Source organism: Mastigoproctus giganteus, chromosome 7 (genome assembly GCF_048544385.1).
Source record: "Mastigoproctus giganteus isolate SK-2022 chromosome 7, ASM4854438v1, whole genome shotgun sequence".
Classification (NCBI taxonomy): domain Eukaryota; kingdom Metazoa; phylum Arthropoda; class Arachnida; order Uropygi; family Thelyphonidae; genus Mastigoproctus; species Mastigoproctus giganteus.
The window spans coordinates 187,838,782-187,856,775 of NC_143581.1; the positions used below are offsets into that span (position 1 = coordinate 187,838,782).

At 37.0% G+C, this 17,994-nt stretch overlaps 1 protein-coding gene across 2 annotated transcripts in view; it reads right to left on the bottom strand.

Annotated features, from left to right (window-relative positions):
• Nucleotides 1-3,902, bottom strand: part of LOC150083459 (uncharacterized) — a 30,026-nt gene extending 26,124 nt beyond the window's left edge. For both annotated transcript variants that reach the window (XM_090377303.1, XM_090377302.1), the window contains exons 1-2: nucleotides 3,777-3,902; nucleotides 179-231 (exon numbers count right to left, since the gene is read on the bottom strand). In XM_090377303.1, the coding sequence (XP_090233429.1) occupies nucleotides 179-231; nucleotides 3,777-3,891 (168 nt within the window). In that variant the 5' untranslated portion in view covers nucleotides 3,892-3,902. The remainder of the gene's footprint in view (nucleotides 1-178; nucleotides 232-3,776) is intronic.
• Between the last annotated feature and the right edge of the window lie 14,092 nt (nucleotides 3,903-17,994).

The following is a 17,994-nucleotide window of genomic DNA, read 5'->3' on the forward strand; positions in this document are numbered from 1 at the left end:
AGTCTCTTGAGAACTGGATGACAGGTATGATCCAATTTTCCTAAACATGAAGGATGTGTGGATGCTTTTGCAATACTGTGGATTCCTATTATTAATTATTATAGTAAAATTTCATTTCGTTAAATATATTTCGCATCATTATTAACGACAGTCATTATGTTAATATGTAAATACTCACTTTTGTATGAAGATAAGGAATACAATCCGTCAGCTTTGTCATCATTGAATCATCTAGGAAAGAAACAATATGTTAAAAATTTACAGGATAGAGAGTATGAATCGACGGATCTGAGAGGATGAGGAACCTCTACAAACATTTTCAATTGAACTCACCCTTAACACCATAAGATATTCTTGTCTGTATACTATATATATTTTATGACCGGTTTGTTGACAAAAGAAAAATTAGAATTCGGGAAGGGAAATCTAAGCAACTCTTCCAGAGAGATTGTCTAACCTAGCCAACAGCCAACAAAATCTCCCACTGTCTTCGATAGGATCTATCCTTCAACCTTATGGAAATCAAATATACACTACTGTATTTCCACTCTGTAAGAGTCAACCATCATTATCATAATTTCCCTTCCCTAATTCAAGACTTACATCAGGAAGTAAATTACCTTCCCTCTGTAAATTCCCCTCTTATTAAGCCCGAAATGCACATCAGCTTCTATCAAATTATTCAAATTTCCAATTATTCTCTTCAGTGTGGTTTCTTTCCCTGCAAATACATCCCTTAACAATCGCGCTGCCCTCGGTATATGGCCCTCTTTCTTTTTCTTATGTCTCTACTCTGTTACGTAGATTTTCCTAATTCTGTCCTCAAAACTTGCTAATTTCGATGCGAAACTGTTTCACCCTTTCAAGTCTCCTAATCTGCTAATGGAACTCAGTGTTTTTCGCTAACTGTGGCAAGACTGCGATCCTACCAATTGTGTGCTACCTCAAGGGTTCCTGAGCTTGCTTCTTGTTGCAATTGATGTCGTTGATGATTTATGTATTTTCTACCCGGCGTGGGAAGGACGGCAATTATGCCAACTGCGCTACCCACGAAGGCAGCTTGCTTCTGTTCTATTCTGTGTTAACTTTTTACACTTTCTGATTCCACTAGCGTTTTTCCTTCTGCTTAGAAAATGCTCACACATACAGCCAGTATTTGAAAAGATAACAAATACTTCCCATCATATCGTCCCGTTGCATTCATAAGTAATCTTTTCAAAGTAATGGAGAAATCCATTAAATGCAAACTCCTTAACTCTCTTGAAATCTTCCACTTGATCAATGATCGCCAATATGGATTCTGTCAGTGTCGATTTAATGGTGATGTTTCCGTTTCTGTTACCGATTTATGGATAAATTCAATGGAAAAGTTTGATTTAACCTATCTGATCAACCTGCACCAACAGTGTGAAACCAAAATAAAACAAAGCCGACCATTGTGCGCCATCTCATTAGAAAGCCTCAACGATAAAGTTCTAAAGCGGATAAGTTGAAAATGACTCCTCAGTGGCTGTGGAATCACTTAGAACATTAAGCAAATCAATGCACCGCCGATAGGACAGATAAAGTATTCAAACCGACAATGCTAGACTTCAATAATGAATATTCAATGAATTTTTTTAATATAATTGATCAGAGCACTTACAAGACAATATCAAACCATTAACACAAATAACGGTCAAATATCAGTACATCCAAAAGAAATAAAAGAAATCGTAGTATATTTAACGAAATTTGAAGTAATTGGTATTTTTCTAAATGAATAGGGAGTTGTGTACAACAGAGAGTTCTATACAGCAATGTGCTTTCTGTATATAATAAAGAGTTCTTAATATTATTTTTATTAAGTGGCATGCTTTCAAAATTATTTTAGCAGCTCGTTTCTTCTGCAACACAACTTTTTTCGATTTATTTCCTGCCTCGTTCTTCCTTTGTAGTAGCAGTAACGTACTGCGTTGTCCTCGTGGGTAGCGCAGTTGCTAGAATCGCCGTCCTCCCCCACACCGGGTGGAGCAGCCCTCTGTTCGAGTCCCGTCGGTGACTTGAGGAGTTTCTATGTACCTTTTTCACAACTTGGCTGAGTTACTAGGCCTCGGGGGATGGTCGTATGCTTTTTTTTCTCCCGGAAAATTGTATTTTTCGTCCAGCAAACCGCAAATCAACCACAGAACACGTGCAATTTACAGACAGATTTAATTGAAGGTCAAAACTTAATGTCTCCATCCCAATTTGGCTTCAAGAAGGGAAAATCCTGTGAAGACGCCTTGATCTCTTTAATTAACCACATATCCGCTTCGAGGGCTAAATATGAAATGGCCATATTCATTGACTTCGAGGGAGCTTTCGATTCCCTCTGCCGGGGGAGCGCTCTCAATCGCCTTACCAAAGCCAAGTGCTCTCAGCAACTGTTCCAAGCTATTAGAAGCTACTTCCAAAATAGACTCATCCAAGTAATCTCAAAATAGCAGTCTCTCTCAAGGACCATCTCAAGAGGATGTCCCCAGGGATCAGTTATGGGACCCCTCTTCTGGAACATAGTTTTGGACAGCTGGCTCACGCAAAAACCTGACAATATCTCTGCTTTCGCCTACGCCGATGATTTGGTTCTTCTAATTCCAGGTCGATCGCGTCTTCAACTAGAACAATCAGCCAATATAACTCTTTCTGAGCTAATCAAGTGGTCAAGTATACATAAACTGCGAATATCTGCCACAAAAACAAAACTGATGGTTTTTAAGGGCAAGTTAGATTACAGAAGACCTCCGAATATAATGATAGACGGAAAGCAAATCCCTTTTGTTCCTGAATTAAAACATCTTGGCATAATTTTAGATGACAGCATAATCCGATTTTCAACGGATTATGCTGCTTGTCATGCTCCTGGCCTGCAGGACAGTGTCCTCAGCTGCTCTGCAGGTCTTTGCTGGAGTCTTACCACTAGACCTGCATGTCATCTTTAAAGGACTGTGCTATCGTCTAAAGCACGGAGTTCCCGGCGAGATTCTCGGAATCTCATGCAACTTAACTGATGAGAATTTTGAAAAGTGTTAAGCTTAAATGAAATATTTGTTACTCTATTTTAAAAAGCCTCATACTGGGAAACGAGTTTAGTTTTACTTTTCATTATATTGTAATTCTAATACCTAAGAAATACTAGAAAAAAAATCGGCTGACCACCACTGAATATACATCAAAATAACTTAACTCTAAACATTGTAGTAACTGTAGTACTCACTAATTTCCAATAACAATAAAGATGATAATATTCATTTGTAAATTCATCAATTTAGTGTTTAAAAAGAAATATTCTTTTATATATATTTTATACTCTCTCTCTCTCTCTCTCTCTATATATATATATATATATATATATATATATATAAGGTACTGGTTTATGATTATTAATTTATTTATTTATTCTTGCTATCTTTTCTGTTCTATTAATTGCAATTCATTTAGCCTCATATTATTACATTAATTTTTACTTGACTCACTGCGCATTAAAAATAAAGCCATTATTAATTAAAAATTGTTTTCTTAACTTAACATTCTCTAAAGAAATTCATCTATTGCTACAGCAGCTAAAGCAGTAATTTGTACGTGTACAGAAATTACATTATGCACATATGTATATATATACATATCTTTCGATTAGTTTTCAAATCAAATGAATATAAAAAAGGCAACTTCCAATAACAGTTTAATAACAGGTTTATTCAGCTGTTATTGGAGAAAAATACTTCGAATACAAAACTACTGATATTTAAAATACTTACTACATATACCCGTATGCAGTTTACTCATAACATCAACCACAAGGGCTTTTTCTATTCCTGCATTAACAGTGACATATGCCGAGAACAGAAATGAGCAAATTAAGAAAGCTTTCATCTTTGCCTAGGTTAAAAATTACGCTTAAAGAAATGCAGCTTCGGAACAAAGTTAGCCCTCGATATAAGTACGGAATATTTATTTGCTCAGCTGAATGGTCGCACCTGGGAAGGCTGGATAAATGAAAGATTAAAGTCCAGATAGGTAGAAACGCATGGACAAAATTGATCACGTAATGTCTTTTGTTCTTATGTTTCTTCCCAGCTAAGGTATCGCATTGAGAATGTCATCATTATGTACGAGTGCCACCATCTGGAGTGGTTAAACATTCAGAAACATTTTAAGGAAAAGACTGCTCTTTTGCGTGTTAGGAGTACAATAGATGAAATTCATATTCCATAGTTCTACTGAAAACAACATATTTGCTGACATCTCTACGAAATGTACCACAGTGACTCTTAACATTGTATCAAGATAGTGGACAGTGCAATTTTATAGCATAGGAAACATACGAAATTTTTCTGTAGCCAAGAACCTAAAGACTGTCGTGAAATGATCCATTTATTCGATGGGTTGGGATGTGAATCATCGAAATTTTATTTGGTTTAATCAGGTTTAAATTGGTGTTTAAAAGAAGCTTGAAATTATTTACTCACATTATTCGTATTAACTTAAAAAATTAAACTCAGTTGTATTTATGAACCATCAAAAGACTAATTTAACAGTTGAAAGATTTTTGACCTTTTGTTGCACCACTAACACATGTTTAATCACACCACACAAAACAAAACAAAACAAAACTGCGTTGAGCTCAGATCCCTTTTCTAATTCGATATAAAAATTCATAATTAAGTCCACAGAATGTTTGTTTTCTCCATCATCTGCGGTAATATTTGTTATTTTTGGCATCTCTGCAATTTCTAATTCTTCGGTCTGTTTGCTGTCTGATGGACGAAAAACACAAGTTTATGGGATAAAAAGCTATGCAACTCTTCCCTAAAGAGTTGCATAGCTTTTTATGATAAAGACCACAAAAATGTTTTGGCATATCTGACGAGAACGATGAAATTCAAACAAGTGGGTTTCAAATTATTCACAAGATTATTTAATTTTAAGTTATAATAATAATAATAATAATAATTAGTATTGCAAAAATATTTTGGAGCACTTGTTATGTGGATTTAAATAGAGCAATCCTCATTTATTTTATTTACTTCTCATCTCTGCTGTGATACAGTGAAATGTCGTATAGTTGGCATTTAACTGCCATAGAAAGACTTGATGTAATCCCACAGATCACTAGTCGAGTTCATATTTTTGCATACGCATTATTTCACTATACAATGTCAAGTACAAAGCTGCACTACTTTGTCTACATCTACCTTATACTACCTAGAAACCATCCATCTGATCAACGATCGCCAGTATGGATTCCGTCAGTGTCGATCCACTGATATTCTGGCTTTTGTTACCCATTTATGGACTAAATCAATGGATAGATTCGGTGAAACACATGTAGTTGCTCTTGACATCATAAAAAGGCTTTCGATCGTGTTTGGCATAAAGGTCTTCTAAACAAGCTTCCATCTTATGGTTTGCCAACTGCTTCTTTTGTAATTGGTTATTCAATTTTCTCTCTGATCGCTCACTGAGGGTGATGGTAGATGGCTCTCTGTCTTCTAACTTCTCCACTAATGCTGGTGTCCCCCAAGGTTCAGTTCTTTCCTCCACTCTTTTCCTCTTGTAGTTTTGCCGATGATAGCACATTGCATTCCACTTTCCGTTTTGAAAAACCTTGCCCTAATTTCTGATATGCAAGTTTCTTTTCCTCTACAGCAGCAGCTCTTACTTTCTCTGCAATCCATGTCTTTTTTGGCCCTTAGCTCTTCTTTTTGCCTAGGATTTCATGAGCTACTTTTTTTTTCACAATATTTTTTAAATATTCGCAGATTTCTTCAGTATTACCTTTTATTTCAATGTTAATTGCAGCATTCAATCTCAGGGTGAAGTTGTTTCTAATGCTGTCGTCCTGAAGTAGTTCAATGTTAAATTGTTCCACTTGAGGCATTTCTCCTTCCCTGCTTTGTTGGTTGTCCACGCGTATTTTTTTAAATCCAGTTCCACCTCAGTGTTGTTTTAACAAGAAAATGATCAGATCCACATTCGGCTCCTCTGTAAACTCTGACATCTTTCAATACATATGTCCCTGAATGTTTTGAAATAATGTAATCTATAACTGATCTAATTTGTCTTGTCTCCTGTCTCCAGCCTCCCAGTCGCTGGGGACGGTAACAGTTCATTAGGATAAGTGGGACTGAGTTAGCCAATACTATATTCTTCTTAGCTATAGCTAAGAGGTATAGTGCTCTCTTTAAATTGAATTGAGTTTTGTATTTTTATAGTTGATGTTTATAAAATAATAATGTTTTAATTATGGCAATAGAATAATACTCAAGTAGCATTATCGACATATAAGCTACAGATTAGGAGGGGGATGTGCAGAAGGTGTTTCTGAATGTAATGTCTTCTGTGACAAAGCATATTTATGGATATCCTTGTGTTGGGAAAAAATGTTGTTTATTCTCAAGTCGAACTTTCACAAAGATTGAATAGTCTATCTTTGTTGTCGTTCCTCTCTTTCTCTCCAAATCTTCCAATAACTTCAACCCCAAACCTGGAGGACCAGGGTATCTGTCTTTAGTCTGGCCCCTCTACCATTTGACCTGTCCGGTTTCGAGGCCCTACCAGTATCTAATCTACCGCCAACTTAGCTCTCCAGGCATTGGAACCCGCAAGCACCCCACCCCTTCCAACCGCGACACGGTGGAGAATACCATCGGAGGAGAGAGGAAGTTCATAGGCTTCAATATAAAGACTTTGTACAGGCGACGTTCTAGAAGAGACTATAGCAATCCTGAGGGCAGAATGTTGAATAGGACATTCCATGCTAGCCCGGTGTTCCTAAGAAAATTATACACCGCGTTGTCTATACATTTTTATCTGCAATGATTTTCCAGAAGTCAGCATCCAGGGATTCAACTAGATGGAGCTTTTGGTACGGGAAAAAGCGATCTTTAAACTGTAGCGTCGAAGGAAGAAAAATGTAACAATCTTCAACCCATGAAGTAGAAGAAATCATTCTGAGTATGTTAATTTTTTTTTCTGGAAAGTAGCCTGCAGGTGTTTAACGCATTCCAAGAAGGTTCAATTTACTATCGAAAAACAGACCAAGGAGACGAATCCTGGTTAAAACTGAGATAAGATGATTTCTTAAGTGTAGCTCTGGCGGTGGTTGTACCGTGACGAATCCACCTCATGATAACATCACCCCCGTTCCTAAATGAAGGATGTAGTCTGGATGATGAAGTCCTAACTGGATGAAGAATCGCTGAAATTGAAAAGTCCCCAATGTGCCGTCCAATAATAATCAAATGTCAATTAGTTTGGTTCCACATTAAGAATATGTCCAAGGTTACCATTAAAATTATTGCCTACTGTCTAATATTTGAAGAGACTTGTGACTGCTTATTGTCTTTAAGCATATAATTTTACATTTTTCAAGATTTATAACGTAATACTATCCATTATAGAAATATCAAGATCTCCCTAAAACATTCTTATAAGTCTAAATCTTTAAAATATGTGTATTTTAAAGATGTTCCTGTTTGGTGATTGTATTTTGCTGCATATACTGTATGATTTTATGAGCAAAGAGGTTGAAAACAGAAGATTGGTTTCCACTTTATTTAATGGTTGTTTAACTGAGTATATTAATAGTCAAATTGCATTATGACTTAAATAAATGTCTATTACGTTTAATATGTGATCATAGCACATTACTAATAATGTTTCATATTTATATAGGTATGTAGCACAATTACAAAAATTGACGAGTGGGTAAGCCAACATTTAAACTATTTCTTTTATTTCTGCTCTTAATTTTTCATAACTTCACACGTTATATCTACATATGCTTCATAGACTGTAAAATAAATCAATATAAACGATAGATATTCAGATTTCACTTAAATATTTTTTAAAATTCAAATACTTTCAAAAGTTTGCCTTAAAAGGAATGAACCAGGAAATTATTGCAAGTAAAACTATCAAATCAATTAATAATATTATCTTGTTTGAGAGAGATGAGTGCAATATCATCATAAACTTCAATAACCTCCACAAAGTATATGAAAATATCTATTGTTTTTCCTGAATTACTCTTAGTCGCCCTTGCGCCATAAAAACCAAAATCAAATCAAAGTAATAATCCTGAATTATTAGTATATAAAAAGAGATGCTAGAATAAAACTATGGACAGTTCATAAAAGTAAATGAACTGTCCATATTATATCCGTAGACCTGGGGTCCACAGATATCATAAATTCCAAAGGGATATCAAATTCCAAGGGTTTTTATTGCCCTCCATCTCCACGAAGGCACGCCAGGAACTTTGTTTGGCATGATAAATTTTATTCGTGTATTCTCTCCTGATTGCATTGTATCTTTCATTGTACTATGCTACTGTTTGCGGTGGGTGTGTTCGTCGTTTTCTTTGTAACTCTTCCTTTGCACACTGCAGCGGAGTTCTGTTAATTCTTCTAACCACCAGAGAACTGATTTTGGATGTCGAGTACATTTTTTCATCGAGGCACGTGATGCTGTATGGAGCATGTCTTGCAGGAAATTAGTTTTCTGGTAGTTATTCATGGTTCAAAAGCGCTCAGCTGAATGGTGGTGAAGAGCATCTCGGATAATGTTCTCAAAGATTGGTATCGTGAACATACATCAAACAAGTATAGGTACTGTTTTCAATGCTATATGTTATTAGTCGATGATCACTGGTGGTGGCAGTGTTGTGTACTTGCCAGTGCCTTAGTCTGTTGACAAAAGAGGGGGTTAATAGTGTGATATCCAGGTTAGACGCCCCATTTGCCGAGCTGTACATAGTTGACTGTCCCGGTAGGTTGGCTATTATAAGTCCACGAGAGGCGATGAGTTCCTCTAGTAGGTCTCCTCTGACATCAGTCGTGGCATTATGCCATTGTGTTGATCGAGCATTTGAGTCAGCAGCTATGATAACATTTGCATTTCCAAGGAGGTCAAGGGCTTGCTCAAGGCGAGTAATGTGTGGCTGTATCTCGGTGCCAAATCGGAAATATACCACGAGAAATGTGATGCGGCCAAAGTTATCCTCAACAGTTGCCCCAGCCAGATGAGGCAGAATGCGGAATCAATTCTAGTGATGACTAGATCCGGATTGCGGACAGTGGTGGCTGCGATACAGTGCTATTGTGTAGTTTGAATTTTTCTGTACATTAGGGGATAACCAGAGACCCTGCCACATATGCAGTAGGGCTCTTGTAGAAGGAGAAGATGAAAATTTAATTCCTCCATGGAGCTGAGATGTCACTGAAGTTGATTTTTGTGCGTTTATTTGGCCTATGCGAAGTCTGGATGATGCTAAGTAGTACGCTGTCCTACTTTCCATAATGGTGTTTTGCATATTATTTCAGCTGCTCTCTTGTAAACAAGGCATGATCCATCTCTCATAGAGTGGTCACAAGGTTTGTTGATGGCTTTACATTTGGCGCATTTCTGTGGCGAAGTTTTATTGAGGCATTCTTTGCAAAGGTGGCTGACTTCTGCACGGTGGCTACATACTGGTTTTTGCTTCAACATTTGGCTGATATGTGTCCGTATCCTAAACAGTTATAACATTTCAGAACTGGTACAAAATCCCTTATCCTATGTGAGGACCAGCCTAGAAAGACTCTTTCTTGAATAATTAATTGTTTTCTGATTCTGGGAGATACTTCTATGATCCAATTTCGGCGATCACGTACCCTTGTTTTAGTGGAGTACAGCAATACCTCGCTTAGCACGGCTTCAAACAGCACGCGTTTCACTGTAACACGGTTTTCAATTAAGTTTAAGTAGAAAATTGACTGTACAAATTAAAACTCATCCAATAGCCTAGACACATACTCTATATATATGCTGCGTTGTCATAGCCTAGGTACGTTTCCATATATTAGCATTAGCATTAGTAGAGGCATATGATGCAAGAAAGCAAGCTTATGCAGCATCAGCCAGGAAAAAAAACAAAAAAAAAAAAAAAAAAACGCTCCGATTTCACCCCACCGTTCAATTCCAAATACCCGCCTTTAACTTATTTAGGCTATCAACCTCCACCACAAGGGATGGAAGTCTGTTCCACCAACCAACCACCCGCTAGCTAAAGGCAAATTTCTACACATCTATCCTACATGTGTCTTTCCTCAATCTGAATTAAGCCCTCTCAGGTGATTATTCTGAGCAAGAGGAAGAATCCCATCGACACTGAGAATGCTCAAACCATTCAAGGCTTTATACACCTCTCTCAGATCACCTCGCCGGTGCCTAGTCTCGAGACACTGTAATTTGCAAAACTTAAGCCTTTTTTCGTAAGAGCAACCCTTTGTTCCATTCACTAATCTTGTTGCCCTTCTCTGTACTCGTTCCAGCAGCTCTACATCCTTCTTGAAATGAGGCCTCCAGACCTGTATACAGTACTCAAGGTGTGGCCTGACTATTGCCTTATACAAGGGAATAACCTTCTTATCCCTGCTAGAAAAATTCCTGTATATCATTGACAAGACACCATGAGCTACTCTTGCAGCCCGTCTGCACTGCTCAGATAACTTCATATCTGCCTGCACAACCACCCCCAAGTCCCTTTCATTCTCTACCATTATCAGTGTAGTACCACAGAGTTGATACGTTGCTCTGGGGTTGCTGTTTTTCATATGTAGTACTTTACATATGCTGTGGTGCTAACTCTATTGTCTCACATGCACATGTGCCAAAAGCTCCTCTCAGTCAATCAGCGACAACATGCCACAGTGCTCAGTATTCTTAATTCCATCCTGCCCTGATAGCTTTTCAAACTTTTCATTTCACAATTTATTTTTTCCCCTTTAAATACGATCGAAAATATATCTGCATCTTGGCTAGAAATCACTGCCAACAACATGAGTTCTGTTTGGTAGCATGTTTCATCCCATTTGGCAAATGATTTCACAGGTTTAAATCGCAAGTTCAGGCAAATCTCGAGGACATTTTGAAGATCCGAAAAGACTTGGGATTCGAAACTTTGGACACTGCCAATGTATGTGACTGCACTGAATTACATGAAAATGACTTAGATGACGCAACTCTCCTTGAAATTGACGGGCAAACTGCAGATGAAGAAGAGGGAAACAATTCTGAAGTGGATAACCCTGAAGTGGCACCAAAACAATTTTCAACAGAAAAATTGGAGAAAGTTTTTCAATGGGGTTGACATGGCCTGCGAGGCGATTATGAATGGAGATCCTAATGTTGAATGTTAAGTCAAAATAAGGCAAATTTAAAAGATGGGATTCGATGCTACAAAGACTTGTAGACTGGGAAAAAGAAGAGATGACTTCATTACTGAAATAACAAAATAAAGAATGAAGCTTTTTTCTCATCTTTCATGATGTTACCTTTTCATTAATAAAATTTTTGCAATATTTTTTATTTCAAATCCTTTTAATTGGCTATCAAGCGCAAATTGTTTATAAATTTATTATAATTTGTTTATAGACTGTTTCTCTGGGTACGCATTCAATTAAAACCCATTATAATTATACCTCAATCAACACGGTTTCACATAACACGTAACAGTTTCGGTACCGATTATCAGTGCAATGCGGGGTATTGCTGTATATGATCTTAATTTCACTATAAGCATCCTCCTTCTCCATGGTCTCATAAATATTCCTGTTGTAGATTTATTTAATTAAGTCATCTTTCTGAATGGAGCTATCTAAATCAAATATTATCAAGCTGGGCCCCGAAGCTTGGAGGGCCTCGAAGACAAGACTAGTATGAACTTCGGTCTCGAAGGATTTCATCTTTTCTAAGTCAGATTTTGTGGCTGTTTCAAGAATGATTCCTTTGTCCCTGATCTTGCGGTTACTTTTGATCCAGACATTACCTGGTTTGATAGTCTGAAGGATTTTGTTTTTCACTCCATCAGTGTCAGCAATGTCGCAGCCCTCTCCAGCATTAATGATGAAGATGTGTTTATGTTCAGGGGTAGTTACTTTGGGCATTTTTGCCACAGCAGCATATGATAATTGTTGGGTCCTTACAGGTGAATCCACAGATATGGCTGTGGAGGTCTGAACGTCCGTAGGTATGAGAGTAGGACTGTTGACAGCCGCAGTTAGTATAGAGTTAGTCAACTGGAGTTGTTCGTTTACGACTTTAAGTTGTTTATTTTCAATTATCATTTCAATTATCTTCCCGTCCTTTCCCTGTTTTTTTTTTTTTAAGGGGGAAAGGACAGTGTACTCAGATCTGAAAAAATAGTGTCCACATATGAAAAGTCCACAGCCCAAAGCTGGAACGATAAAAATGCATTTTGGCGGCGTCTAACTGGAAAAAAAGAAGCAATCATTTTGGTGGGGATAATAATCTCCCACAAAAAGGCATGTAGCCTAGATAAGCGGTTTTCAATCTTTTTCATCAGTGGGTCAATATTGATAAAAAAATACGACTGTAGAAATTGTGGGTGGGCGGGCCGCATTCGGGTTAATGCTGTGATATCACTCATATGTATGTTGGAAAGAGAGGTGTTTGCAAGTGCATCTTGTTATTGCGACTGTGATAATTATGACTTTTGCAGTACCTATTGGTCAACTAATTATTTTCTGCGAATACATTACCGCCTACATGCGCAATTCACTCTGTTTTTCCCCATACAGTACTTAGAACGGTCATCAATTTTTTTTTTCTACGAAATTCGGTTAACAGTAAATATTTGTGAAATCCTGCTCATTTTCGTTTTAACCGGTTTCCACTGAAGCACTATACAAGTCCTATTAGAATTTGAAATGAGATTTTCTTCACATTTATACATAACACAAAAGACGCCCGCAGGCCACAGATGACAGGTGTGCAGTGGCGGATTAAGGATATTCGGGGCCCCTAGGCAAATTATATTTGGGGGACCCCCCAAAAAATAATAATAATAAAAAAAGAATAAAAAATAAGTAAAAGTTAAGTGGCAAATAAATGAAATTTTGTGCTTTTGAATTTTTTGCTTAAATTTTCGCTTAAATTAATCAAGATTTTTATGATGTTTACTGAAAACATTAATCTATTTTAGAACACTATAGTCTTGGCTTGGGGGCCTCCCAAAGCTTGGGCCCCTTAGGCATGTGCCTCATTGCCTTAATGGGTAATCCGGCACTGCAGGTGCGCCACCTTTATGTGAATCCCTGGCTTATATCAATAAAAATGAGGGGGTTCATATTCACCTAAATACAAATATCATATTCCATAAAGAATCGGAGTCCTCTTCGACTACAAGGCGAAGAGGACTCCGAGCTGATAGTAGTTTCGCTCTTTCATGTGGAAAATCAAAATTCTCGAAAAGAACCTCATCACTCTTGTCAAACTGTTAACTAATAGGATTGATTCTATCCCAACGTGCAAGAAATAATCTTAGACTCAAGTATCTATCCAAGAGAGCGACATAAACAACAGTACAGATCGACTCTCACCAATCATGTCCGCCTTAGAGATACGTTCTCTTCAAACATTAGGGAACATTTCAACAAACTGCAAATTAACCCCAACGAACTACTGGATGACAAAAAATATAGGAAGAATATCCTGGAAGAATTGCATAGAAGCACCGACTTCCAGTGAATCTCGACAAACACGATCAAGTCACTCCGTCTACCAGTCCATCACATGCCATTGACAGTAGCATAAAATTTTCTGAAGGTCAAGACTATGGTTGTCTTTTAATAGACTGTAAACTGAATTTCTATTGTAAACTTAATTAATTCCCGGTAATTAATTCCCGGTTAAAATCTGTAAAATATATACACCTTATCCCCACTTCAGATTGCCAAACATTACCTATTGTCCTTTTAATGTACAGTATGCATTGTCTAGTTCACTTATAATTCTATGTACACCCCTCTAGCCAACTAGCTGTACATGGGATGAAATCAAGCTTAACGATAAACTCAATAATAATAATGAAAAATCGATCAGAGAACGCATAATTTGCAGACACAATACACATAAGTAGATGAAATAACTTTCCGCGTGAACTCCTGTTTATCACGTAACATATCAATGCTTCCCCGGAAGCCTGCTTATGGGGTATCATTGATTTCTGCCATACTGGTTTTTAAATGCGCCGTGGCGCTCCCATGGCACGACACTCTCCTCGACCAGTCCACTTCCCAACTCCTCCCAGGTTTCATTTCTAACAGGCCCCCTTCTTCGTTGTCTGCTTTTAGTTAACTGCATTCTCATATAAGCGTAAAATCTACTTCTGGGTCGATTTGCATAATCTGAAGGCTGAAAATTCAGAATAATTCATGGGAAACCCTATTCGCTCCGCCTGAGATCGATTAACGACAGCCACGATTGAAGAGAGTTTTCAGCAATCGTCTAAATCAAAAGCAGAATACAGTGAAACGTTGATCACTCCGCTTATCGGGTTTTTATGTTGGAAATCCTCAGAGTTTGTTAGAAGAGCGAGATTTAAGACTTATTACGTTTAGGCCTTTATATGAAATAAATCTTTCACCTTCAGATCACTATGGAACATTAATCAAAATAGTGGTTATGATAATCTGTGATTATTTCTTGCCTTTCCTGCCATCCTTTTGGTTCCATTCCGTTTGTTTTCTTCTGTTCTTGTGCCCTTTGTTTCATTTCCTCTCCCTCACATTTTCAATTTATGAGACGCATTGTAAGATATAAGATCTTACAAGTTAATTTAAATGACGATAGCGGGGTTGTCTTTCGCAAACTAAGAAATTAATTAGAAAAAAACGTTAGATATAGTGATATTGAAAGATGAAAAAATGTTACAAATTTAATAAAATAAAGATAGTGGGTTTTTCTCAAGGTGAGATTAAATCAGAAGAAAATTTAATGAAGGAATGGGGTAAGCGTGAGAAGAACTAGTAGCAGACAGATAAACTTGCAGCTCCCAATATACACGAAAACAAACAGGGACAGCAGGAATAGTTAGCGGGGGTCATTTGTGAATAGGCGTGAAAGGGGTTGCTCGGGAGAAAGCAATAGGATCGGAGACCGGATTAGTCGAAGCGTTTCCTTTGATCGGTTACACCGTCAGACTAAACAGGAAGTAGGTGCACTTCAAATGTTCGGTTTCCAATTAACAGTGGTGTCTGGCTGTCTGTGATGGGAAGTTTCTGATGATTTAGAAGGCAAGGTGCGAAATGGAAATGAGTATTTGTGGCGGTGGCCGGTCGACATCAAAGGGGAATACTGCCTGCGAAGAGAAATAAAGATATTCAAAAAGGAGATTGGATCACGCGCTAAAGGGACAGCATGGGAAAATAATATTAGCGAATGAAACGGAACGTATATTTAAATAGAAAGGGGAAGATTGGTTGAAGTCCCGAAAGGAGGCGGGACAGTAAAAAGGGGCGATATGGAGTTCAGGGAAACAAAAAGAGAGAGCGCAGGAAAGAAAGGAGTCCTCTCTTGAAAAACAGGAAAGAAGGAGTTGGTGGGGGGAAAGTCGGAGGAGAGAAAAATGAAGTAAGTCGGGCAGTGTAGAAATGTTGGGAGTGAAGAGGCCTAGACTGTAATGAAAGAAAATAGTTAATGGTAGGAGTAACGGGAAGGGCAAGGACGATAAGGAAAAGGAGTAACGAAAGACAGTAACTGTGCCAGGAAAGGTAACGACCTCTTGGAGCAAGATGCATCAGAATGATCTTTAGTAAAGGAGGAGTTGCGCATTCAAACAGGAGAAAGGACGCCAGACCCATGCAGCCTAGAGCTCCGGAAATTTATCTGAAGCAGATTCAGGAGAAAGCAGATGAAGGAGAGCCATAGAACATAGCCTAAGATGGAAGCCTGAAACTTCCTTGGAAAGGAAAGAAAAAGATAGAAGTAGGTGAGCAATATATTAAGTACACTAAGTTAGCGAGAAGGACTGTTAGTGAAATAGTTAAATAATTAATGAAAAGGGGGTAGTACTAGAAAGTAAAGAGAAAGAAAATGTATCTCTGGAGTATACATACTAACAGAGTTTATTGTATTAAAAAGGGTTAGTGTATAATGTAAGGGAAACTAAGGAATGAATAGTAGATGAGATTGATATAACAGATATAATGTGTTAGGAAGGGTAGCAAACTTACAAAGAAAGATTATGAATATGTTTTAAAGTTATAGACAAGTAAGTTGCATGAGAAACTCTGAATGTAATGTTTTATTGATGAAGATGGTTGGTTTATCTGAATGACTAGTGACAAGTAGAGACTTTAGGAAAGTTAAGACTGGTCTACAAGCATATTGCAACAGAGTGGTGAGACCACAGAGCCTAATGATGAAAGTAGTATATTTGATTGTTAATATAAGAAACGGAATTGTATCCAGGAGTAATGAAATGAGTATAGCGAATGTATAAGTGTTAGGAGTTAATTAGAGCAAGAAGAATGAATCGGGTGTTTTCATATAATGGTAAACTCAGATTATCTAGTGAATGGAAACTGTAATTAGAATGATTATGCAAGGTATCTCTGAGTCGACTTTGTATATTAGGAATGTACGTTTTCTTTTATTCAATTGTATATAATTTTGTATATGTGCATGTAATAAATTTCATGATTTGTTTTCACCTGAGTCCTGTTAGTCTAATCAACACGCGCCTTGCTTTCCTAGTTAAGAGCTTGCTCTCCCGCAATTAGGTGAGAGAGTCCTGGTCTCTGATTAAGGGGAATCAATGGAAATTACCCTCAAGAGCTTGAGAATCTTCTATGATATTTGCAGAGCATAGCAGTCAGGTGGCAAAGAGTGGGGTCTTGTAGAGGTGAGAGCACCTAAGAAAACCTGAGTTAAATGTATAATAAGACAAAGAAAGGAGATAATAATAATAATAAAAGAAAAAAAAAAGGAAACAAAAATCCCCCCCCCCCCACCAACAGCATATTTCTAATTTTGCAGCAATTTGTTGGATTTCATGTTTAGAATATGGTAATGGCTTTATTGTGTTCTTCGATTATTCATGATATTTTCCTAATTTCTGATTTTAATTTTTGGGATTATTTTAAATTTAAGTTGCTGTTCCTTATTAAGAGTTTAAATTATTGATAGCTTAAATTAAAATTATACATATTTATTTCATTGTGTTACCATTCAAAATGTATATGTCGAAAAGAGAGACTTATTTTTACAACTGTTCATCAAATGCGCACTCACCTCCAGTTTTTGTCTTTATAGAATTAGCACGATTGCTTTTTTTCTTGAAAATTTACTGAAAAGGTTTAGTGTTTGTAGATGTATGATACGCCAAGTCATGCATTATGTTTCAAGAAAATTTTGCTTCACGATTATCATAATTTTACTTATGGTCCAAAAACACACTCATTATTCACTAGTCTTGTGTAAATAAATAAGGATAGATGTTTGAATAGGCAGGTACAATACTTGGAACTACGATCTTGAAAAGTAAAGACGCTTTAAGAGGAAACAATTATTTACTTAAATTTAAAAGTTTTGTTTTCTTTGACAATGATGAAAAACATCCATGGTTCTGTTGACAATCCCAAAATTTTGAGCGATATATCATACATGTCAGCTTTTATATTTCAGCACCACACAGTGTCTGGCAGTTCAACTACGTGTTCTGTCCGCACCCAACCGGTTTAGATTGGTTTCCTCCATAAATGCACTCTTCCATCGATGTCGAAAAGCGTAACTCAGTTATCATTCAACTATACGACTTGACCCCAGTCCTCTTGCTCCCTTCCTCAAAGTTGTCCCAGTAACCAGACATCCGTTTTGACAATTTTGGTGTCTCAAATTAATGACTTTTGTGGTTTCCTCTTCCTTTCATGCAGGGTTTCTTTGAAAATGTGGGTTACGGTAATTCGTAAAATGATAAATGAATTTGTGCAACCTTCCCGTTATTAAAACAATTTCTTTTGGTTGAGATTTGTGGAGTTGGGCAATAAAAAGATATGCTATTTATTTTTAATAATCAAATTTCAAATATCTTAATATAATGAATCGAAGACATCAAAATCTTAAATTTGATATTTTATTATATAAAATGGATGTCAAATAAATTTCGGACGGGCTCAAATTTTATAAAAT